General features: G+C 44.2%; 1 protein-coding gene across 2 annotated transcripts in view; it reads right to left on the bottom strand.

The window, feature by feature from the left end:
* KCNQ4 (potassium voltage-gated channel subfamily Q member 4) overlaps positions 1 to 24414 on the bottom strand; it is a 1096614-nt gene that overhangs the window by 245115 nt on the left and 827085 nt on the right. For both annotated transcript variants that reach the window (XM_078680638.1, XM_078680639.1), the window contains exons 4-6: positions 19259 to 19434; positions 18513 to 18638; positions 17639 to 17749 (exon numbers count right to left, since the gene is read on the bottom strand). In XM_078680638.1, coding sequence (XP_078536764.1) covers positions 17639 to 17749; positions 18513 to 18638; positions 19259 to 19434 — 413 coding nt within the window. The remainder of the gene's footprint in view (positions 1 to 17638; positions 17750 to 18512; positions 18639 to 19258; positions 19435 to 24414) is intronic.

The raw sequence follows: 24414 nt of genomic DNA, 5'->3' as shown, positions 1-24414 counted from the left end.
TGGGACGTGACTGGCTCTCAGCCTTAATGAAACAGCTCTATGAAGTGCCCATGACAAAAGCCGGCCCTGCTTCATGTACAGTACAACAAGGGAATGTTGCTGTGCAGCTAATGAACATCAGTTCACCAGCGAAACACGTAAAAGGTACTTTAATGTGTAGAACAACAAGGGAATGTTGCTGTACAGCCGCCGAACATCAATTCTCCAGTGAAGCCGCATAAGAGTGCCACGGTTATGCCCAGATGTGTGCCCTGTGCTGACTGTGCCACTGGAACCAAGTTGCATCTGGCTGAAGAAGCCCAAATAAGCCGAAACTGGTCTTGGGTTGCTTGTGTTCTGGTTCAGCTTGAACCAACTTGGAAGTTCGGGCTGGACTGTTTCTACTGGAGCAGGACCACGGGTGATTTGCATATGACTGGGTCTAATCTGAGCTGGCATGGCAGACAAAAAAATGATGAGTTGGAATGTTAGCCCGAGCGATTGCCAGTAGTTGGACTATTTGTAAGAATTGCTCATATCACATTTGGTGTATTTGCATGTAAAAGTTACCACAGGGTTTAAGCACACATTGCTGTAATGCCACGAAACGTCAATTTGCCTATTAAACTTGCAACATTGTAAAAGGGTGATATTAGATGGTGCAATCGACATACTATGCAAATTAATGACAAATAGGATACAGATTTGATCTCCGCAGAGCCTGGGCCAACATGGATATGACGCACAGCACTTTCTTTGGATTCACGTGCTGGTACCATGTTGGATGTTCATTGCTATAAAACGACATCTTCCAATTTCCACAGCAGCAAAGCTTTACAGACTGAACTTAAGAAGAACTATTACAAAAATATCTCTATTGCTAATTTTCATCCTTTTTTGCATATCTTAAGTGGGATCGGAGGTTGACTTTAAAGAGTGAAATGGTGGAAAATACTAAGCTTGCAAAACGTTGCCAAGAAATCTGTGTTGTGTCACAGACCCCCAACTGCTGACCCTGGGTCACTTCTTACCCTTCCTTGACGAATTTGCATTTGTGTACCAGAAACAAGGCGTCTCTTGCTGTGGGCCCTTGTTTTCAACCTAAGGTCATTATGAGGTGAGACACACCTACGATCCCATGACCAGCATTCTCTTCTCGCTAGTTATACAAGTAGTGACCCCATGGCAATATGACAATTTCCATAGGCGAGGAACCTCTGAGGATGAGTGGTGTTGACATGTGGGTGCATACTCTAAACCAACCCTATGCCCTACTAAATCCATAGGCTGGGCCTTCAAACACCATCCCCTTGAAAATATGACCTGCTTCACCCTCTCCTAGAATTCCCCAAAGAGTCTCTACTAAGTACTTGACAAGGCAATAACAGCCACTCCCCATAACCCTGGGCCATCTGGTAAGCTGGATGATGAACCATGCCAGAGTGCCACAAAATGCAATCTCATTGGCATCCATTAGAAGAGAAACCTGGGGCAGCCCTGCCATGAATTGGTGTAAGTTCCATTTCCTGAATTACACCCTGGCAGTGTTAAAAGAACAAAGAAACCTAGGGGTCTTATGCAGAGGAATATACGAAAACCTCAGTCCATATCAAACTGAATGGATATGACAAACATTAGGACTGAGATAAACAATAAACTGAACAAGAGGAAGTGTCAATGGTTGTGAATAGAACCCGCTCAGTTCTTAGGATACCCATCAAACTATTGCATGATCAATTTTATCATCTGGTCATCCTACAGCGGTAATATGCCTCTAGATCATTGAGACCAAGTCTTACCCTGTTAGAGAGCTGGAACACTGCCCACAAGCACTTAGTGACCAGTGAAAATCAATAAATGGGTAAAAGTGCCGTGCAAAAAAAGGGTGGTGAGTATAAAATAGGATAGAGGACAAAGCGGTAAGAAATTTTATTGAGAATATGCCCTCTTCCTAATTAAAAACAGAACGAACAGTGCAAGAATGCAGTATGGAACAAATCACTGCATTTATGGCCAACATGTTTCAGCCTCTATGGGGAAGACCCAAGGCTTTCTTCAGGACCTCTGTTCATAACATTGCTACTGCCACGTGAAAATACAAAATAATTGAAAATTGTGATACAAATGAAAGGATACGATGTATTTGTTACAGCTCCTCTGTGTAGATAGATCCTTTACGTGATCTATAAAAACACAAACACAAACGATCCACCTACAAAATAGCCTGCATCACGCACAAAGCTCTTCACCAAAACACCCCTTCCTACCTTTCGAGCAAACTACAGAAAGCAGGGTGCTCCAGGTCCCTGAGGAGCACTAACTCCCTTGTTCTTATCCCTCCTAAACTAAAATGTAATAAGACCCAATCACGTGCATTCTCTGGCAATGCTCCTACAATCTGGAATTCACTCCCCAAGGATCTTCGCTGTAACCCCTCTTACCCTCTCTTCAAAAAAAGACTCAAAGTTCTCCTCCTCAATAAATATTGGGGTTCTTAATGTTACTGATTTTGTCCCTACTCGTTACCTCTATGCTCTGATTTGCTATTATTACCCACCCCCTCTCCCCCTTTTTCACTCACTCGCTCTCACCTCTCCCCCGCTCTCTCTCTAATTTTTAGTCCCTGTCCCCTCTTATATCCCTCAGTTCTTTTGCCCCCTGCACTCATTTAACGCAATGTTTTTATCTTGTTTGAATTTTTCTGCTCATTTCCAATTGTATATTGTATTATAACCTGTTTATTTATCATGTAAAGCGCTCTGATACTCCCGGGTCCAGCAGCGCTATATAAAACCTTTGAAATAAATAAATAAATAAATAAACCACCAATGTTCAAGAAAAAAGGGGGGAAAGAAATTATCTATCACTCCATGTTTACAAAGTATAAAGGCAAATAACCCACTCACCCGGCTCTACCGGGGAGAAGACCTCACCTCGCCTGGACTCAGACTCAGGGAAAAATGAGGCCACGCTCTAGGGGAAATAAGGAAAACACACGCTAGAAAGCCAGCTATTGAACACCATTTTCTATTAACACTAGCATTCTATAAAATGGTTATTATGTGATCCTTAATTCGGTTGTACTTCTTAAACGTAAAAACCCCAAACACAGCCAACTCTACCTTAAGAAACAATCTTATCTATAAACTCTCTGGTTTGGTCATATTACAAATAGTACGAACGTTTATATATTAAAATCAAAGCCTCTCACTCGTGCTAGCTGAGTAGAGCTTTGTCAGTCAATGGTGAACGTTTTTAACAAAAGCTCTCTGCTTAGCTGTAAACATAAGTTATTCAATTGCTCCAACTCACCTCTCCGTCGTTGCCTCGAGCAATACCCGAGAAAGGGGGAGGCAACGACCGGAAAGGGTGAGGGATATTTGTGCTCCAAACTGAGACACACCTCTCAAGCGTAAACGTCACTCAACTTGGATAGGTGTGTCTAGCTGAGGACTTAAGTGTTTCTTTGTTGAAATTACCCTGTGAAACGATCGTATATGTCACTACTTCGTAGGTGGTAGTCGATGTTATTATACTTCTCGACTTACCCCTCATCCGGTCATCTTATTCTCAGGAAGCGTGACTATTGACGTGTAGCAAACGCGTGGTAGACGCGCTTGCCCAAAATCACGCGAGCCTTCAGAAACTACAAAGTGACGTCAGTCTCGTTCCAAATGTAGTTCGTAATGGGTCTATGTGCACCCGTCATGCGTAAGCCCCTTTTAATGGAAGGGTCGGTTTATATTGGTGAGTGTAGATAAGATCTATAAATCCCTGGTGGCTATGGGGAAATTTAGGAAAATTACTACACTAAATGGAAGCACACGAAATCTGAAAGCCTCAATTGTGCGTGCCTCGTTCTCCATGTACTGTACTAGCACTGCAGTACTAAAGAAGACGGCTGTTATAAGCACCAAGGTGGTAAATTGTAGAAATGATAGTACCAATTCAAACTACAATTCATGGCACCACCTAAGGAGAGAAGGCAAAGGTTGCAACACTAACAATGCCCTATGTGTGTGCGTGTTCATGCGTACAAGTGGTCATTTGAACATTTATAGAAAAATGAGAATATTGTATTCATAAAAGCGCATGAGTAAACAGACACTACCACTATCTCAAAGAGTGGTCCAGGGTATTTCATTGTTGAGCCCTTGGCTATCCAACCGTAAACGGTAAATCCATTTCTGTTCTTTCAGAAAAAGGAACTTTGTCAGATCCCCAACAGAATCCGGAATACATGGCTTTTCCAACACGGACCAACTGAACTCAGTCTCCTTAGTGATTATGTCCTAAGAAGTGTTTTGTCAATTTGGACACACTTTTTTGACACTTAAAAGAGCTCTTATGTTCTAACATGCGAGTCCGGACCTTACGGGTTGTCATCCCGACGTACCTCTCATTGCATGGGCAGGTCATTATGTATATACCATTCGAACTATTACAGTTCGAGAAATGTTTAAGTATCCATGGGCGACCTGTCCCTATGTCAATTTGTGTAGTTTTACAAGTTAATGCACACATAGAGCATCCACCACATGGGTGATGTCCCTGTACTTGTGATAAGTCCCATAAGGTCTCATTGGACTCTTTGGATCTCTCTTGCGGGCGAGTGTGTACCAGACAGTCCTTCAAGTTCCTAGAGCGCTTGAAGGCGAACAGTGGTTGCTCTATTTTGTCATTAGTGCAATTGAGAATGCGCCAATGGCGTCTTACAATCTTCTGAACTAAATTCGATTTCGTCCTGAAAGTGCTTACAAATGTCAATCTTGTGAGGGGTGGCTTCTCCACAGCTGCCTCCAAGAGGGCATCACGGTTGTTGTTACTAGCTCGTTTCAGGGAGCGTTTGATCAAGGTTTTCGGGTAATGTCTGGCTTGTAATTTATTGGTGAGATTCACAGCATGTTTAGTGTACGTTTCTTTGGTGAACAATTCCTACGGACCCGAAGGAATTGACCATACGGTAAATTCTCACGAAGTGACTTAGGATGTTGGCTCTCGCATAACAAGAGAGAGTTCCTAGCCATGGGCTTGCGAAAAAGTTCACTTTGAAGTCCATCAGGAGTAACAAATATAGGGAGGTACAAAAAGGTTATTCTCTCCTTATTCATTTCAATCGTGAACCGCAGGAACCTATTACGGCTATTAAGCCATTCATGAAAAAGTGTTAAGGACTCCTCATCTCCCCGCCATACCATTAAAATGTAATCGATATATCGTTTATAACAAATTATTGATGGCAAAAAGGGATTACTGGTTGTTAGTATATGATTCTGTTCGAACGAATGGACATATAAGTTCGCCAGACTTGGCGCAAAAATACTGCCCATACTCGTGCCCGAGATTTGTAAGTACAATCTGTCCTCATACCTGAAAAAATTCTCCTTCATGGCAATTCTTGCTAGTGCCCTTATGAAGGAAACAGGAGTAATAGTGTCTAAATCAATCTCACCCAGGATGGAACCAATGGCATCTAAAGTCTCATCCTGGGGGATGGACGTGTATAGAGATTCTACATCCAGGGAGACAAGCAGATCTGTCACCTGGTTGAAAGCAATCTCTGGTATAAGTCGCAGTACATCTTTAGTATCTTTAAGATAAGTAGGCATGGTATGTACTACTGGTCTCAAAAAAATGGTCAACAAACTCTGACAGAGGCTCAAGGACAGAACCCTGTCCCGAGATAATTGGCCTGCCCGGAGGGGGTCTCTGTGCTTTGTGTACCTTGGGTAAGGTGTAAAAATACGGTACAACTGGATTTTTTGCCTGTAGAAATTGTGATTCTGATGGAGAAATCCAGCCTTCTGCCAAAGCTTCTTCCGTTAGCGATTGAATCTCACTCATCAGTCTTTTTGTAAGATCAATTGTCAGGGGTTGGTAAGACGTCCTATCACTTAATTGGCGTAGACATTCAGTTCTGTAAACCTCTGTGTCCTGTACCACTATGGAGCCCCCCTTGTCAGCAGATTTAATTACTATAGTGGGATATTTTGTCAACGTTTGTAAAGCCTGATTTTCTTTTCTAGATTGATTACAATATTCATTCTTTTTAATGTGCCAGATGGTTTCTATTTCATCTTTTACTGCTCTCTCAAAGGTGGCTACATGTGAGGGGACAGTGTGAATAGGAGGTAGAAAGGTAGATTGAGGTCTAAGACCTGTGTTTTTATCACTCTCTACAAGTGGCTTATCTTTAAAAAAATAGTGTAGTCTTAACTTGCGAAAAAACTGCGCCAGTTCGATTTGCATCTTAAATGGATCCCCATTATCAGATGTGACGAAACCCAGACCTTTATTTAAAACTTGTTCCTCCATTGATGATAGTGTCCTTTTACTCAAATTGATCACTAAGCTGGGTTCAGTTATCTCTAGGATTGTGGGGCATTCCTCGTTGTCTGACTGCGAGTCCCTGTATGTGGGCCGGTGGATTCTCCCCAATGTTCTTGTGCTGGTTGACCTCTTTTTCTGCCTCGTGACCTCCGGGGACCAAAGCCTAAAAAAAGCTGATTATTTAAGTTCTGATAACCAGGGAAAGGTCCCATTGGCTGATGGAAAGGGTAAGGAAAAGGCGGTGGGGGACCCCAAGGTGAAGGTTGCCACCAAGATTGCCCTGTTCCCTATTGTTGTCCCCTGAAGCTCTGATAGCCGCGGGATCTACCTCGACCTCTGTTAGTATATGGTTGAGGGTTGGAAGTGTCCTGGTCACTATCAGTGTCAGTGCCGGACCCTGAATAGTTAGAACCATATCTTTTCCCGTTGTTCCTGAACTCAGGGGCTTTATAGGAGTCACTCGTGTACGGATACACAACATCTAATTTAAACTTCGCAAGATCTTTTTTGAACTTATCAATTTTAGTTTGCAGTACATGGTCATAGAAGTCCTTGTTGCTCTTGTCTGACTCCTCTTTTTGTTTTTTAAAGATAGTGGTAGTGGACACAGTAGTTTTAATTTGTGCTTCCAGTACCTGAATTTCTATCAGTAAAGTGTCACAAGTACGCTTGGCGGTGCTGATGATGAGAATCAGCCAATCACGTGTGCATCGCCAAGCGATCAAGGACCAATCCTTTAGGAAGTCCTTATCTGTTAGAAAAAGGCGTGGGGCGTTGGTTACAATGAGGCCTGGTGGTGCACAACTTGCCCTCAAGTATTCTGCCATCACTCTCCCGTGTGCCTGTGTGCGGGAATGTGATTTCTTAAGCGTCAAGGCTTTTGTCCAGTCATCTGCAATGCCTACTGATGGTGTAGGAAGGGTATCTAGAATGCTAGGCATGTTGTCCATGATTGATTGATAGACAGAGTCGTCATATGCCAAGCCGCTACGTTCTGCCATTGTGTTATAGTACTCAAAAAAGATTATATCTCAAGGGAACTGAAAGGACTAGAGACAATACGAATAGGAAGGAGAAAATACACATCAGCATTTAGTGTTGAGTGTAGAACTACCAATTAGTATAATTCACAAAAGACCCGCAGCCGGCAGCTGCTCAAACAATTATAACAATGCGGTGAAGAAAGGGTCGAAGGGGAGTTTAAAGACCTAGCCTAGGTTATACCCCCTATTTAATAACTTTTATCACAAAGAAACGTAGGGGTCTTGTGCAGAGGAATATACGAAAACCTCAGTCCATATCAAACTGAAAGGATATGACAAACATTAGGAGTGAGATAAACAATAAACTGAACAAGAGGAAGTGTCAATGGTTGTGAATAGAACCCCATCAGTTCTTAGGATACCCATCAAACAATTGCATGATCAATTTTATCATCTGGTCATCCTACAGCGGTAATATGTCTCTAGATCATTGAGACCAAGTCTTACCCTGTTAGAGAGCGGGAACACTGCCCACAAGCACTTAGTGACCAGTGAAAATCAATAATTGGGTAAAAGTGCAGTGCAAAAAAAGGGTGGTGAGTATAAAATAGCATAGAGGACAAAGCGGTAAGAAATTTTATTGAGAATATGCCCTCTTCCTAATTAAAAACAGAACGAACAGTGCAAGAAAGCAGTATGGAACAAATCACTGCATTTATGGCCAACATGTTTCAGCCTCTATGGGGAAGACCCAAGGCTTTCTTCAGGACCTCTGTTCATAAAATTGCTACTGCCAAGTGAAAATACAAAATAATTGAAAATTGTGATACAAATGAAAGGATACAATGTATTTGTTACAGCTCCTCCGTGTAGATAGATCCTTTACGTGATCTATGAAAACACAAACACAAACCACCAATGTTCAAGAAAAAAGGGGGAAAGAAATGATCTATCACTCCATGTTTACAAAGTATAAAGGCAAATAACCCACTCACCCAGCTCTACCGGGGAGAAGACCTCACCTCGCCTGGACTCAGACTCAGGGAAAAATGAGGCCACGCTCTAGGGGAAATAAGGAAAACACACGCTAGAAAGCCAGCTATTGAACACCATTTTCTATTAACACTAGCATTCTATAAAATGGTTATTATGTGATCCTTAATTTGGTTGTACTTCTTAAACGTAAAAACCCCAAACACAGCCAACTCTACCTTAAGAAACAATCTTATCTATAAACTCTCTGGTTTGGAGCACAAATATCCCTCACCCTTTCCGGTCGTTGCCTTCCCCTTTCTCGGGTATTGCTCGAGGCAACGACGGAGAGGTGAGTTGGAGCAATTGAATAACTTATGTTTACAGCTAAGCAGCGAGCTTTTGTTAAAAACGTTCGCCATTCACTGACAAAGCTCTACTCGGCTAGCACGAGTGAGCGGCTTTGATTTTAATATATAAACGTTCGTACTATTTGTAATCTGACCAAACCAGAGAGTTTATAGATAAGATTGTTTCTTAAGGTAGAGTTGGCTGTGTTTGGGGTTTTTACGTTTAAGAAGTACAACCGAATTAAGGATCACATAATAACCATTTTATAGAATGCTAGTGTTAATAGAAAATGGTGTTCAATAGCTGGCTTTCTAGTGTGTGTTTTCCTTATTTCCCCTAGAGCGTGGCCTCATTTTTCCCTGAGTCTGAGTCCAGGCGAGGTGAGGTCTTCTCCCCATTAGAGCTGGGTGAGTGGGTTATTTGCCTTTATACTTTGTAAACATGGAGTGATAGATCATTTCTTTCCCCCCATTTTTTCTTGAAAATTGGTGGTTTGTGTTTGTGTTTTTATAGATCACCTAAAGGATCTATCTACACGGAGGAGCTGTAACAAATACATCGTATCCTTTCATTTGTATCACAATTTTAAATTATTTTGTATTTTCACTTGGCAGTAGCAATGTTATGAACAGAGGTCCTGAAGAAAGCCTTGGGTCTTCCCCATAGAGGCTGAAACATGTTGGCCATAAATGCAGTGATTTGTTCCATACTGCATTCTTGCACTGTTCGTTTTGTTTTTAATTAGGAAGAGGGCATATTCTCAATAAAATTTCTTACCACTTTGTCCTCTATCCTATTTTATACTCACCACCCTTTTTTTGCACTGCACTTTTACCCATTTATTGATTTTCACTGGTCACTAAGTGCTTGTGGGCAGTGTTCCCGCTCTCTAACAGGGTAAGACTTGGTCTCAATGATCTAGAGACATATTACCGCTGTAGGATGACCAGATGATAAAATTGATCATGCAATAGTTTGATGGGTATCCTAAGAACTGAGCGGGTTCTATTCACAACCATTGACACTTCCTCTTGTTCAGTTTATTGTTTATCTCACTCCTAATGTTTGTCATATCCATTCAGTTTGATATGGACTGAGGTTTTCGTATATTCCTCTGCATAAGACCCCTACGTTTCTTTGTGATAAAAGTTATTAAATAGGGGGTAGAATCTAGGCTAGGTCTTTTTAATCTCCCCTTCGACCCTTTTTTCACCGCATTGTTATAATTGTTTGAGCAGCTGCCGGCTGCGGGTCTTTTGTGAATTACACTAATTGGTAGTTCTACACTCAACACTAAATGCTGATGTGTATTTTCTCCTTCCTATTCGTATTGTCTCTAGTCCTTTCAGTTCCCTTGAGATATCATCTTTTTTGAGTACTATTACACAATGGCAGAACGTAGCGGCTTGGCATATGACGACTCTGCCTATCAATCAATCATGGACAACATGCCTAGCATTCTAGACACCCTTCCTACACCATCAGTAGGCATTGCAGATGACTGGACAAAAGCCTTGACGCTTAAGAAATCACATTCCCGCACACAGGCACACGGGAGAGTGATGGCAGAATACTTGAGGGCAAGTTTTGCACCACCAGGCCTCATTGTAACCAACGCCCCACGCCTTTTTCTAACAGATAAGGACTTCCTAAAGGATTGGTCCTTGATCGCTTGGCGATGCACACGTGATTGGCTGATTCTCATCATCAGCACCGCCAAGCGTACTTGTGACACTTTACTGATAGAAATTCAGGTACTGGAAGCACAAATTAAAACTACTGTGTCCACTACCACTATCTTTAAAAAACAAAAAGAGGAGTCAGACAAGAGCAACAAGGACTTCTATGACCATATACTGCAAACTAAAATTGATAAGTTCAAAAAAGATCTTGCGAAGTTTAAATTAGATGTTGTGTATCCGTACACGAGTGACTCCTATAAAGCCCCTGAGTTCAGGAACAACGGGAAAAAGATATGGTTCTAACTATTCGGGGTCCGGCACTGACACTGATAGTGACCAGGACACTTCCAACCCTCAACCATATACTAACAGAGGTCGAGGTAGATCCCGCGGCTATCAGAGCTTCAGGGGACAACAATCGGGAACAGGGCAATCTTGGTGGCAACCTTCACCTTGGGGTCCCCCACCGCCTTTTCCTTACCCTTTCCATCAGCCAATGGGACCTTTCCCTGGTTATCAGAACTTCAATAATCAGCCTTTTTAGGCTTTGGTCCCCGGAGGTCACGAGGCAGAAAAAGAGACCAACCAGCACAAGTACATTGGGAAGAATCCACCGGCCCACATACAGGGACTCGCAGTCAGACAACGAGGAATGCCCCACAATCCTAGAGGTAACTGAACCCAGCTTAGTAATCAATTTGAGTAAAAGGACACTATCATCAATGGAGGAACAAGTTTTAAATAAAGGTCTGGGTTTCGTCACATCTGATAATGGGGATCCATTTAAGATGCAAATCGAACTGGCGCAGTTTTTTCGCAAGTTAAGACTACACTATTTTTTTAAAGATAAGCCACTTGTAGAGAGTGATGAAAAACACAGGTCTTAGACCTCAATCTACCTTTCTACCTCCTATTCACACTGTCCCCTCACATGTAGCCACCTTTGAGAGAGCAGTAAAAGATGAAATAGAAACCATCTGGCACATTAAAAAGAATGAATATTGTAATCTATCTAGAAAAGAAAATCAGGCTTTACAAACGTTGACAAAATATCCCTCTATAGTAATTAAATCTGCTGACAAGGGAGGCTCCATAGTGGTACAGGACACAGAGGTTTACAGAACTGAATGTCTACGCCAATTAAGTGATAGGACGTCTTACCAACCCCTGAAAATTGAGCCTACAAAAAGACTGATGAGTGAGATTCAATCGCTAACTGAAGAAGCTTTGGCAGAAGGCTGGATTTCTCCATCAGAATCACAATTTCTACAGGCAAAAAATCCAGTTGTACCGTATTTTTACACCTTACCCAAGGTACACAAAGCACAGAGACCCCCTCCGGGCAGGCCAATTATCTCGGGACAGGGTTCTGTCCTTGAGCCTCTGTCAGAGTTTGTTGACCATTTTTTGAGACCAGTAGTACATACCATGCCTACTTATCTTAAAGATACTAAAGATGTACTGCGACTTATCCCAGAGATTGCTTTCAACCAGGAGACAGATCTGCTTGTCTCCCTGGATGTAGAATCTCTATACACGTCCATCCCCCAGGATGAGACTTTAGATGCCATTGGTTCCATCCTGGGTGAGATTGATTTAGACACTATTACCCCTGTTCCCTTCATAATGGCACTAGCAAGAATTGCCATGAAGGAGAATTTTTTCAGATATGAGGACAGATTGTACTTACAAATCTCGGGCACGAGTATGGGCAGTATTTTTGCGCCAAGTCTGGCGAACTTATATGTCCATTCATTCGAACAGAATCATATACTAACAACCAGTAATCCCTTTATGCCATCAATAATTTGTTATAAACGATATATCGATGACATTTTAATGGTATGGTGCGGAGATGAGGAGTCGTTAACACTTTTTCATGAATGGCTTAATAGCCGTAATAGGTTCCTGCGGTTCAAGATTGAAATGAATAAGGAGAGTATAACCTTTTTGGACCTCTCTATATTTGTTACTCCTGATGGACTTCAAAGTGAACTTTTTCGCAAGCCCATGGCTAGGAACTCTCTCTTGTTATACGAGAGCCAACATCCTAAGTCACTTCGGGAGAATTTACCGTATGGTCAATTCCTTCGGGTTCGTAGGAATTGTTCAACCAAAGAAACCTACACTAAACATGCTGTGAATCTCACCAATCAATTACAAGCCAGACATTACCCGAAAACCTTGATCAAACGCTCCCTGAAACGAGCTAGTAACAACAACCGTGATGCCCTCTTGGAGGCAGCTGTGGAGAAGCCACCCCTCACAAGATTGACATTTGTAAGCACTTTCAGCACGAAATCGAATTTAGTTCAGAAGATTGTAAGACGCCATTGGCGCATTCTCAATTGCACTAATGACAAAATAGAGCAACCACTGTTCGCCTTCAAGCGCTCTAGGAACTTGAAGGACTGTCTGGTACACACTCGCCCGCAAGAGAGATCCAAAGAGTCCAATGAGACCTTATGGGACTTACCACAAGTACAGGGACATCACCCATGTGGTGGATGCTCTATGTGTGCATTAACTTGTACAACTACACAAATTGACATAGGGACAGGTCGCCCATGGATACTTAAACATTTCTCGAACTGTAATAGTTCGAATGTTATATACATAATGACCTGCCCATGCAATGAGAAGTACGTCGGGATGACAACCCGTAAGGTCCGGACTCGCATGTTAGAAAATAAGAGCTCTTTTAAGTGTAAAAAAAGTGTGTCCAAATTGACAAAACACTTCTTAGAACATAATCACAAGGAGACTGAGTTCAGTTGGTCCGTGTTGGAAAAGCCATTTATTCCGGATTCTGTTGGGGATCTGACAAAGTTCCTTTTTCTGAAAGAACAGAAATGGATTTACCATTTACGGTTGGATAGCCAAGAGCTCAACGATGAAATACCCTGGACCACTCTTTGAGATAGTGGTAGTGTCCGTTTACTCATGCGCTTTTATGAATACAATATTCTCATTTTTCTATAAATGTTCAAATGACCACTTGTACGCATGAACACGCACACACATAGGGCATTGCTAGTGTTGCAACCTTTGCCTTTTCTCCTTAGGTGGTGCCATGAATTGTAGTTTGAATTGGTACTATCATTTCTACAATTTACCACCTTGGTGCTTATAACAGCCGTCTTCTTTAGTACTGCAGTGCTAGTACAGTACATGGAGAACGAGGCACGCACTATTGAGGCTTTCAGATTTCGTGTGCTTCCATTTAGTGTAGTAATTTTCCTAAATTTCCCCATAGCCACCAGGGATTTATAGATCTTATCTACACTCGCCAAAATAAACCGACCCTTCCATTAAGAGGGGCTTACGCATGACGGGTGCACATAGACCCATTACGAACTACATTTGGAACGAGACTGACGTCACTTTGTAGTTTCTGAAGGCTCGCGTGATTTTGCGCAAGCGTGTCTACCACGCGTTTGCTACACGTCAATAGTCACGCTTCCTGAGAGTAAGATGACCGGATGAGGGGTAAGTCGAGAAGTATAATAACATCGACTACCACCTACGAAGTAGTGACATATACGATCGTTTCACAGGGTAATTTCAACAAAGAAACACTTAAGTCCTCAGCTAGACACACCTATCCAAGTTGAGTGACGTTTACGCTTGAGAGGTGTGTCTTAGTTTGGAGCACAAATATCCCTCACCCTTTCCGGTCGTTGCCTCCCCCTTCCTCGGGTATTGCTCGACGCAACGACGGAGAGGTGAGTTGGAGCTATTGAATAACTTATGTTTACAGCTAAGCAGCGAGCTTTTGTTAAAAACGTTCGCCATTGACTGACAAAGCTCTACTCGGCTAGCACGAGTGAGAGGCTTTGATTTTAATATATAAACGTTCGTACTATTTGTAATATGACCAAACCAGAGAGTTTATAGATAAGATTGTTTCTTAAGGTAGAGTTGGCTGTGTTTGGGGTTTTTACGTTTAAGAAGTACAACCGAATTAAGGATCACATAACAACCATTTTATATAATGCTAGTGTTAATAGAAAATGGTGTTCAATAGCTGGCTTTCTAGCGTGTGTTTTCCTTATTTCCCCTAGAGCGTGGCCTCATTTTTCCCTGAGTCTGAGTCCAGGGGAGGTGAGGTCTTCTCCCCGGTAGAGCTGGGTGAGTGGGTTATTTGCCTTTATACTTTGTAAACATGGAGTGAAAGATCATTTCTTTCCCCCCTTTTTTCTTGAACATTGGTGGTTTGTGTTTGTGTTTTTATAGATCACCTAAAGGATCTATCTACACGGAGGAGCTGTAACAAATACATCGTATCCTTTCATTTGTATCACAATTTTCAATTATTTTGTATTTTCACTTGGCAGTAGCAATGTTATGAACAGAGGTCCTGAAGAAAGCCTTGGGTCTTCCCCATAGAGGCTGAAACATGTTGGCCATAAATGCAGTGATTTGTTCCATACTGCATTCTTGCACTGTTCGTTCTGTTTTTAATTAGGAAGAGGGCATATTCTCAATAAAATTTCTTACCGCTTTGTCCTCTATCCTATTTTATACTCACCACCCTTTTTTTGCACGGCACTTTTACCCATTTATTGATTTTCACTGGTCACTAAGTGCTTGTGGGCAGTGCTCCCGCTCTCTAACAGGGTAAGACTTGGTCTCAATGATCTAGAGACATATTACCGCTGTAGGATGACCAGATGATAAAATTGATCATGCAATAGTTTGATGGGTATCCTAAGAACTGAGCGGGTTCTATTCACAACCATTGACACTTCCTCTTGTTCAGTTTATTGTTTATCTCACTCCTAATGTTTGTCATATCCATTCAGTTTGATATGGACTGAGGGGTTCGTATATTCCTCTGCATAAGACCACCAGGTTTCTTTGTGATAAAAGTTATTAAATAGGGGGTATAACCTAGGCTAGGTCTTTAAACTCCCCTTCGACCCTTTCTTCACCGCATTGTTATAAGTTTTAAAACAACACCTGTGGAGAGCCAGGGGACTGTTACTGTAGCACCCAAACCCCAGTCTTCTTCCACAATGCTGCTCCAAAACCCCAAACTGGGTGAATAATTATATCCTACTCTGGAATCCTCTTGAGCTTGTAGGGTCAGATGCCATGCTGCCTACCTGCCCTGTGGCCAACCATCAATTTTTCTCCATTAATACGACAAAACTGTGCAGAAGACTCCAAAAATACACTCTTAGAGATCACACTTACGCAAGTAAAGCCCATTTAGAGGTATCGGTCAGTAAAAACAAAGAGGCCATTGTCCAGCCAAAGATCCAAACAGAAAGGCAACAGGTGAGCAACAGTGGCCGAGGAGGCAGCAGCAGCCAGCAGTTCACGAGTATGTCAGGGAATGTGCCCCTGATTCAGCCCTCCCAGCTCAAACACTGATTGCCTCAGGCTGTGCTGCTGCACCTAGTAGTTAACCCTGTGCACATCTTGCAGCCAATCAGGCAGGCAGGAATTAGTTTGTTTGTGGAGTTTGCCTCCCGCCCACCACCTCCCATTGAAAGATGGAATTTCACTCTGATCGGGAAGAACTGCCATTGGCCACCCACTCCCCATGCTGCTGGTCCCCGCCTGAACACCAGTGGCTCCAACACAAAGAACCTTTTGTTTAACCCTGGAATAAAATCTTGAAATTCTTCCTGAGAGTTAGTGAGAAGCAGAGAGAGAAAGAGAAAGACAAGACGAGAAGGAGACAGAGACAAATGGAGAGAGAGAAAAGAAAGAAAAGAGAGATGAGGGAAGGGAAAAGGGGGAAGAACTAGGAAAAGAGAGACCAAAAAGATGAGACAGAAAGAGTAATAGAGAGGAGCATGAGAAGTAGAGAGGGGTGTGGTTAGTCTAGTTATCACGTGACGATTCTACAAATTTCTTGTGTTATTTAGTTGACATTTTTCTAATGAATGTCAAACATTTCTGAAACTACTCACCTCGAACTCTCAAAGCACAGGTCTCCGTGTCATGGTGCCTACATATGAAAGGGCAATGCTGAGTGACACCATGAGATGCAGCATACAGCTAGTGCCATATGGACGCCATCAGGGCCTGGTGTATTACTTAACCATCAGACAAAGCTACCATGCGTGAGCTCACCTTCGAATGCTGTTGCATAAGCTTACATGTAAGAGCAACATAAGAGACTTGAAGGAGATGAACTCTCATGTGCAGTGAGGTAGGGGATCAGTCTTATGCCAAAGTATGGTGGTATTTTTTTCAGGTTCTTCACCCTCTTTGTGGATGAACCAATCATGGGTAAATATTGTGGTTGTTTATCCCAGAGATGTTGTAAGGCATGGAAAAAGTGGACAATTGCCAGGGCCCCTACTTTCCAATGGGGCCCCTGTGACAACATAGGCAACATAGGGTCTAAATTAGCACAAAATGGGTAATACATTTCAAAGTTGTCCTAAACAGGTGCCCCCAAAATATCCCTTGCCCGAGGCCCCCAAAATCCAGCAAAAAAACGAACATGTTCACCTGATGATTTTTTTACCATTTTCACTAGGTTTGAGGGTCCTGAATAAAGACGTAAGGATAGTTTTTCTGTGGTTACAATTTTGCTGTGCATAAATATTGTTGCGTCTGGAAAGCCAAGCATTACGTTTAAATTTATGAATAATGGGTCATGCAATCCTTTGAGTGATTCACAATCACCTTCCCACCACTGCACCACATGGCTGCATCTGGTTTACTACGGGGTTATCGCTAACTAGCAGAGCAAGTAAGCCACTAACCAGTGGACCAGGGATCAGTAAAGGCTGGGCCACGTGTGCCTCTGCTCAGCTGTTCTCTCCAAAAGTAGAAGGACGTGAGAGAGAGGCCTTTAAAATAGGCATGTGTGCCCTTGGCAGAGTTTACAGCCCGGCTCAGTAGTCCTGGAAGGGGGAGACGGGAAGATACTGAGACCATCACTGCTGCCTTGACACCAGAGATATGAGACCCAGGGAACACCCTTGCACAGATAAAGTTAAAAAGCATTAAAAGTGTTGCCTCTGATGTCTGCCCATTCCCAGGCCCAATAGCATGAAACAGAGAATCCACAAGCCCCTGGGAGAATGAGATGCATGATAGTAAAGGCAACAGGCTGCATGGGAAGTGGGCAGATGCTCTGGCAGGGCACAGAGAAGGACTTGGAGTATATGCCAGCCAATACCAATGAATGTACTGTCTATTCTCTCGCTGGGCTGGAAGGGTAACCTGTGACAGATACTGCAGCCTGGCCTTGAAGCCCAGTTAAACAAGAGCCAGGCACTTGTGCCCCTATCCACCCGAGGGCCCTCCCCTAAGTGCCAATGGCCTATTTATTGGGTACATTTCACAGCAGCAGTAACTGTTAGTTATACTCACGGCAGGAAGAGCAAAGAAAGAAATGCCCAGAAGGGCAAAGCCAGCCGCTAGCACTCTGCCCAGCCATGTCCGGGGGGTCTTGTCACCGTACCCAATAGTGGTCAACGTGATCTGCCGTGTGAGACAAAAAAAGCAGTGAGCCAAGTCTCCCTACCAAGAACAACCACACAGAACAGCAGCACCCCCTGGAAACCCTACATCGGGGCAGCTCTTCCATCTCTCCATGGGTCGGACTGGTGACCTTCAATTGTGTGAAATCAGACATGCCCCGAGCTTGTCAAATATTCCCCAAACCCTTGTAAGTCAAGTAGAATGCGGCTTCCGCCTCCCACCACAGATAGCATGGCTGCGGGTATGATTGATGTTTGTGTCTGAGTGCTGTGTACCTGCTGCAATGGTTAACACAACGACTCAGACTCAAAGTGCTCCCTCAAGTGCCTTCGCTTTCAGTTTTCAGTGAGAACAAGTAATAATGTGATTGGGAAAGTACCCCAAACAATGTATATACCATACTTTGGGCATTTGGGGTTCGCTTTTCATGGCACCTGTAGGCCGAGGACAATATCTCTCTACTCTTTCCAGGGAATGCTGCTGCTTCAACAAAAGAGCAGGACGCAGACAAGAGAGAAGGTAACACAACTGTACATCGCATAAAGTGATGCGTAGAGGCAAGCCCAGAGCCACGTGTTGCAGCACTGACACACAGCGGCATGACGACAGAGGTAAACATTAAGACAGTGGCATGGTGGAGCGGGCGGGAAAGTTCGGCCCTGGTGGTTGTGCTGAATTGTGAGGGGGAAGCATGCTGGGGAGGGCAACTCTGAGCGAAGCAAGGCATCCAGGTGTGAGAATAATGCCCAAAATGAGAACTTACTGTACCCCACCACAGTGAGTCCGCGTAGGTGGCGAAATCCTGATTGGCATCCTTTTCTGCCAGGTAGACGAGGAAGGAAGCAAAGATGAGCACCAGGAAGCCGATGTACCAAGCTGTGATTAACTCCTGCAGGGAGCAAAGGGCAGAGGTTGCAGAAAGAGAAGGGGTGTAACTTACAGTCTGTGATTCTATAGATGAACACCGCAGGAAGCAGCGCTGCTAACGTTATACCACCACCCACCGCCTTCAGGTAAGTGACAGGACATCCTATGGGTCTTGTCCATGCTGTGTGTCCCCTAGGATTCCCTATTGTACCGTTGACTGCCTCCACCCTCTAATATCTCCCCCAGTCCAATGTTCTGAATAGTGCAAGCTTCTGATTGGCTCTTTACCGTTGCTTGTCTGCTAGTCCCCTGCAGCTCTTACCAATGCTTAGCAGATTGGTTCTCCTCACACCTCACTCATTCCAATCTACCACAACTTTTCGATTCTTAAACAATCCGGTGCCTAAAAAGCTCCCAAAGCTTCCCCCAGCACGGGACCTATTGTGGAGATGGCACAATATCACTCACTGGGCTGTGGCTCGAGCTTAAGTCTTCCCCCTCCTCCTCCAAGCCCAAAGCTCCGCGTTCACCCAGTGGTGTTGGCCCTCGTCTGCTGTGACTATCCACACCCCCTCTCACTTTCACCCATGTTGTTTAGTGGAAAGACAGCACGTGTGAGCGTGTGACGGTCTCACCCCTCACCTTACTGTGCGCATAGACGACAGAGCCCAGCAGTTTCCAGGTGCCCCCTCGGCGGTCCATGCGCACCATGCGCAGGATCTGTAAGAAGCGCATGCTGCGGAGGGCCGACGTGGCGAAGATGTTCCCCTGCGTGCCAGCAGCGATGACAGCCAGCGAGGCGATGAAGACGATAAAGTCTGCAAAGAAAGAAGAGCGGGGTTCAGGATTCCTACTTCGGCGTACAGGCAGGGTGGTGGAGGGCGTGATGCGCAGTGAGGGAATACGTGAAAGAATGAGTGCGTGGACACCATTGAGTGAGCGAGCCCAGCGGCTGCCGGAGGTTATTTAGTCAATAAATTTTGTGTGGGATAACTTTTCCACTCCATATCTGATTTATGCTTTGACTACTGTTGAACTGCATTTTAAAATGACCCACATGACTCCATTTTGTGTTGCCATGCTCTCGGCAACCTGCTGAAGAATTGCTTTCCACGTCCCTGTCAAAACTTGCCCAACCCTCCCTGCTCCTTGTGGTCGAGCCGATTCCGAGAAGCTGCCTGTGTGACTCACCCCCCCAGTTGTGCCAGCGACTCAGCCACATCCTGTCCATTGTTGGCAACTCAGCTTGTCACGACCAGCTGCCCTGTGACCACACCAACTGATAGAGGAAGCACAAGGCTGTGCCCTGTGACCACACCAACTGATAGAGGAAGCACGAGGCTGTGCACTGTGACCACACCAACTGATAGAGGAAGCACGAGGCTGTGCACCATGACCATACCAGTTGGGCAAGAAAGCACGGGGCTGCGTACATTGTGCAATCAGAGACAGATGTCCCCTGGCCACAATTGCACCACACAAGACTGACGAAGAACTTGTCAGATGAGGAACTTATCTGAATAAGGAACTTGTACTGTGCAAATGGGCGTGGCTAGCGCTATAAATATATGTAGGCTGCGGAGTAAAGCAGCAGTCTCCGTAGAATTGTCTTTGTACCATTCTGGGATCCTGTCCTTAGCTCGAGTTAATAAATAACTTACTTCCCTCCACGGCTGGCTGTCCTGGTCTCTTTGGTAATGTATGATTTAAGCGAGAAGAACCCGTAGATTCTAGGTGTCCCCTGCATCGCTGACTTTGACTCTCCTAGTGGGGGAGGGGTCTCCAAAAAGCCGGTTCTACACTACTCAACTTAAGTTTTCTTTTTTTAATGTATTTATTTATTTCTGGTTAATAACAAACAATGCTATATCAAACCTAGAACGTCAATTTTGCATACATTACATTCAGTTGACACATACAGAATAATATGCGAGTGTATGGACAAACGTAGGAAAGAGAAGGATAATCAGGGGAGGGTGGTGCCTCAGGGTGACAAATTCGTGGACAGTGATAGCAATGAAGGGGTAACACTTGTAAAGGAGGTCCGTCGCATGGACGGGAGGTTGACATTGGGGGAAAGAACAGATGCATTAGCCAACCACATCTTCTGAGGAATCAGAGCCCAAAGTCAAGAGCTTCGTATGAAGGGGCGCCCTAATGCCTTTAGACCTAGAAGTTGGCGGCTTCAATGAGGCGCACAGTGCACAAGTGGTGTCACAGTACGTCATATCCTTCAGCCAGTCATCGGTGGTGGGCGTTCTGCTGCCACCTCATAAGAGGGCTGTGGGCTGCTTGGCTAACAACAAAGCCATGGCGGTGAATTGTGTGAGGGCAGGTCTCATACACTAGAAGTGTCATGAGTGGGCCAAAATCAACAGTATGTTCTAACGTAGTAGAAATCAAGGCACATACAGCCCCAAATATGCATGAATAACAGTACAGTTCCAGGTTAAATGTACAAGGTCAGCATTGTCTGCCGCACAGTTGAGGCAGCGATGTGAGCTTGAGGGGTGGAATTGCGCTAGAGCCTTCGTAGTGGTGTATGCTTGATGAAGGGTATTTATAGTGAAGCAGCTTGTGCCTAGTTAGTGGATACTCATTTGGTTTGTAAGCAGCAGTAGTGCCAGGTTTTGATGGGTATGGGGTACCCCAATTCGAGTTCCCACGCTGCCTGTGATGTGAGTGCACGCATTGGCATTTGTGCTAAGCAGGATTTATACAGGCGGGAAACCAATCGGGTACTTTTAGTGGTTGATATCACTAAATTTAGGGGAAGAAATTCAGCCGGATCCTAGGAATAAGTGGGCAGTTTTTTGCATTCAGTGCTGTGGAGGTGGATGCAGATACATTTTTCTACGTAAGAAGTGGCCCTTGCGGCCATGATTGCAGTGTGCTTGTCCACTTTGCCATATATGACTAGGTCTCCCGTGGTGAGTGGCTGGTGAGCCGAAAGTGTGCGCTGTAACAGTGTCTCTTGGGTAATTGGTAGCCATGGATTATTTATGAGGAAGATGTCTGGGGAGTATAAGTGGAGAGTGCCCAGATACAGATGGTGTTTGGACCACTCCCAGCATATTGTAAAGAGTGTGTATTTAAGAGAGTTCACTCAGCAGTCTCGGAGCAGAATCAAGGATTGTGGGAGCTGCTCCACCTGATTTTGCTTTGGTTACAGGTAGGGAAGTCTGGCACCCCTCGGTGATACCATTAGTAGGAGAAGTGGCACTGCCCTAACAAGTAATTAAATCAGAGATCTGGAACACCAAAACAACCTTTGGCATACAGGAGGGTCATCTTTTTTTCTGAGATGTCAGCCTGCCCTTATAAGATGGGTCAGAAGGCTGCGCAAGGCAGTAAAGAAGGAGTTGGTTAATGCAATCGGGATATTTAAGAACAGATTTAGGAAGCATGGAAGCACTATTATAGCAATATGCCCCACAATGGATAGTGGCAACCGGATCCATCTGTCAATCTCAGCAGTGAGTTTGTCAACTGCAGGGCCATAGTTTTGGCAAATCACCTCTTCCTTCTGTCTGTGTAGTATAATACCAAGGTATCAATACATCAGGAAAGAGGGTATTCAAGAGCACACAGGACAGAGTGGTCCATGAGTGGAAAGAGCTCAGAATTGCTAAAATGTATGGAAAGACTGGAAAGAGCCTCATATTGAATTATTTCTCGGATGATGGGGGGGAGATGTGTGGGGAGGTCCCATACAAATAATAGGATATCATCAGCATATACCTGTGCCAGGAGTGGCTATTTGTGAAATCGTAATAGTGTGCATATGGCATTCTTGCAGATGCGGGATCAGAGGATCCAGGGAAAGGGGCACTCTTGACGAGTGCCTCTGGAAAGGACATCAGTGAGTTGATCATTCACTCTCGGTCAGGCCGGAGGACCAGCAAATAAAAGCATATGAGTTTACGGAAGTGTCTGGGTTTTTCCAATTTAGTTAGGGTCGCCATCAGTAAAGACCATTCCAGAGAATCAAACACTTTTTCAGCGTCAACGAGGTGAACCGCAGCTGGGAGAGTTGGGGAGTTTGTTTCAGGACCGCAAATATAGTACGTAAATATAATACGGAGATTAATGTCAGTGAAGCGATGTGGCACAAACCCCGCCTGAAGCGGGGAGATTATTTGCTTCATGAGCAGGGCCAGGTGTGTTGCAATGACTTTAGCTAGTATTTTCTTGCCATAATTGAGGAGGAACAAGGGCCTGTATGAGGTGCAGAGGTGGGCTGGTTTACCAGGATAAGGAGGAGAGTGATGACCGTTTCATGTAAGGTAGGTGGGAGAATGCCATCTTAAAGGGCCTCAGCATGGACCTCTAAAAGGTGTGGGACTAAAACATGTTTAAATGCCTTGTATAAGTGTGATGGGGATGCCAAAAATTGTTGCTGTCTATCCGTTAGCCATACCATTGCTATCTCAGCTTGGTAAGCGGCAATCTACTCAGTTTTTCCTGATGAGGAACATCTGGACTATACTGTTGCTGTCTACAGTGGTCGTACCTCCCTCAGTAAGAAGACTTGTAATGTAGGTGCTTTAGTAGTTAGGGCGTAGGAGCCATGCTAGGGTGTGGCCTGGTCTTTCACCCTTCCCGTAGAGGCGGCCACAAGCTTATTCACCTAAATAGGCCAGTTCACTGTCAGCTAGGTCTCAAAATTCCTGTAGCAGAATCAAGCTCCTATGTAACTGGGGGCTTGCGTGCCATCTATTGTGGCGGTGTCAATGACTTGTAGTTCCCTCTCCACTGATGTCAGGTCATTGAGGATAGTCTTCAGAACTCCTGCATATTTAGATATGCATACAACTTAAATATAGGCCTGAAAGGCCTCCCACAGTGCAGCATTTCTGGTGACAGAGCCAGAATTTAGGTTAAAATACTTGTTAATGGCATCTAAGAGTTTGGATTTAAATAGGTCATCGTGTAGTGCATATTCTGGGAAAAGCCACTGTCAGGGTGTTCAGTGTTCAGTGTGGACCGAACAAGGGCATGGTCAGATAGGGTGCGCGGCATATGCGCCACAAATGCTAACCAGAAAAGGGTTCTCCGAGACATGAACCAGTAATCTATACGGGTCCATGTATCATGTGTAGCTGAATATAATGTCTACCCCTTGGCGTGTGGATGTCGGGTGAACCATTTGTCATTATTTTGGTACGTGTCAATAATATCTTGGAGTGCGCGCAAGGAGCGAGGTTTTGTTATAGTGATGGGGCTGGTGGAGTCCATGGACAGGTGATGAGCTATATTAAAATCAACCCCCATCAGAACCAGCTCTGTCTTTAGGCATCCTATCAGGATGTAGAGGGTGTGGTAGAATTTGGGGGAGTCAGTGTTAGGTGAGTAAACGTTTATGAGCAGCACTGCTATGCCGATCAGGGAACCAGAGACTAGTACATATCTACCAATACTGTCAGCAATATGGTCATTGTATGCGAACGGGAGAGTTTTATGGATTAGGATACACACCCCTTGAGGGTAAGAGGTATAATAGGGAGAAAAAAATGGTTAGTGGCCCAAGTGGATGCAAATCTGCAATCATCTCGAGGGGAGAGGTGGGTTTCCTATGCCAGTTTTATGTTATGCCTGTTGGGATAGATTATCACCTGTTTTTCTTTCCTAAGGTTATTTAAGCCTCAATTATTCCAGGTTATGTACGCAAAGTCTTAGTCCCAGGTGCCCTTAGGGTGGTGGACCGCATGGTGTGCTAGGGAATATCGGTGTGTATGTACCAAAACTATGCAATGTCGGGCTGTAGTGTAGAAACAGAGTAGCATATAAACCACAAA

The sequence above is a fragment of the Lissotriton helveticus genome, chromosome 3_1 (assembly GCF_964261635.1).
Source record: "Lissotriton helveticus chromosome 3_1, aLisHel1.1, whole genome shotgun sequence".
Taxonomy (NCBI): Eukaryota; Metazoa; Chordata; class Amphibia; order Caudata; family Salamandridae; genus Lissotriton; species Lissotriton helveticus.
Note: the sequence above shows the minus strand (reverse complement) of the source record. Positions and strands in the feature narration are given on the sequence as shown.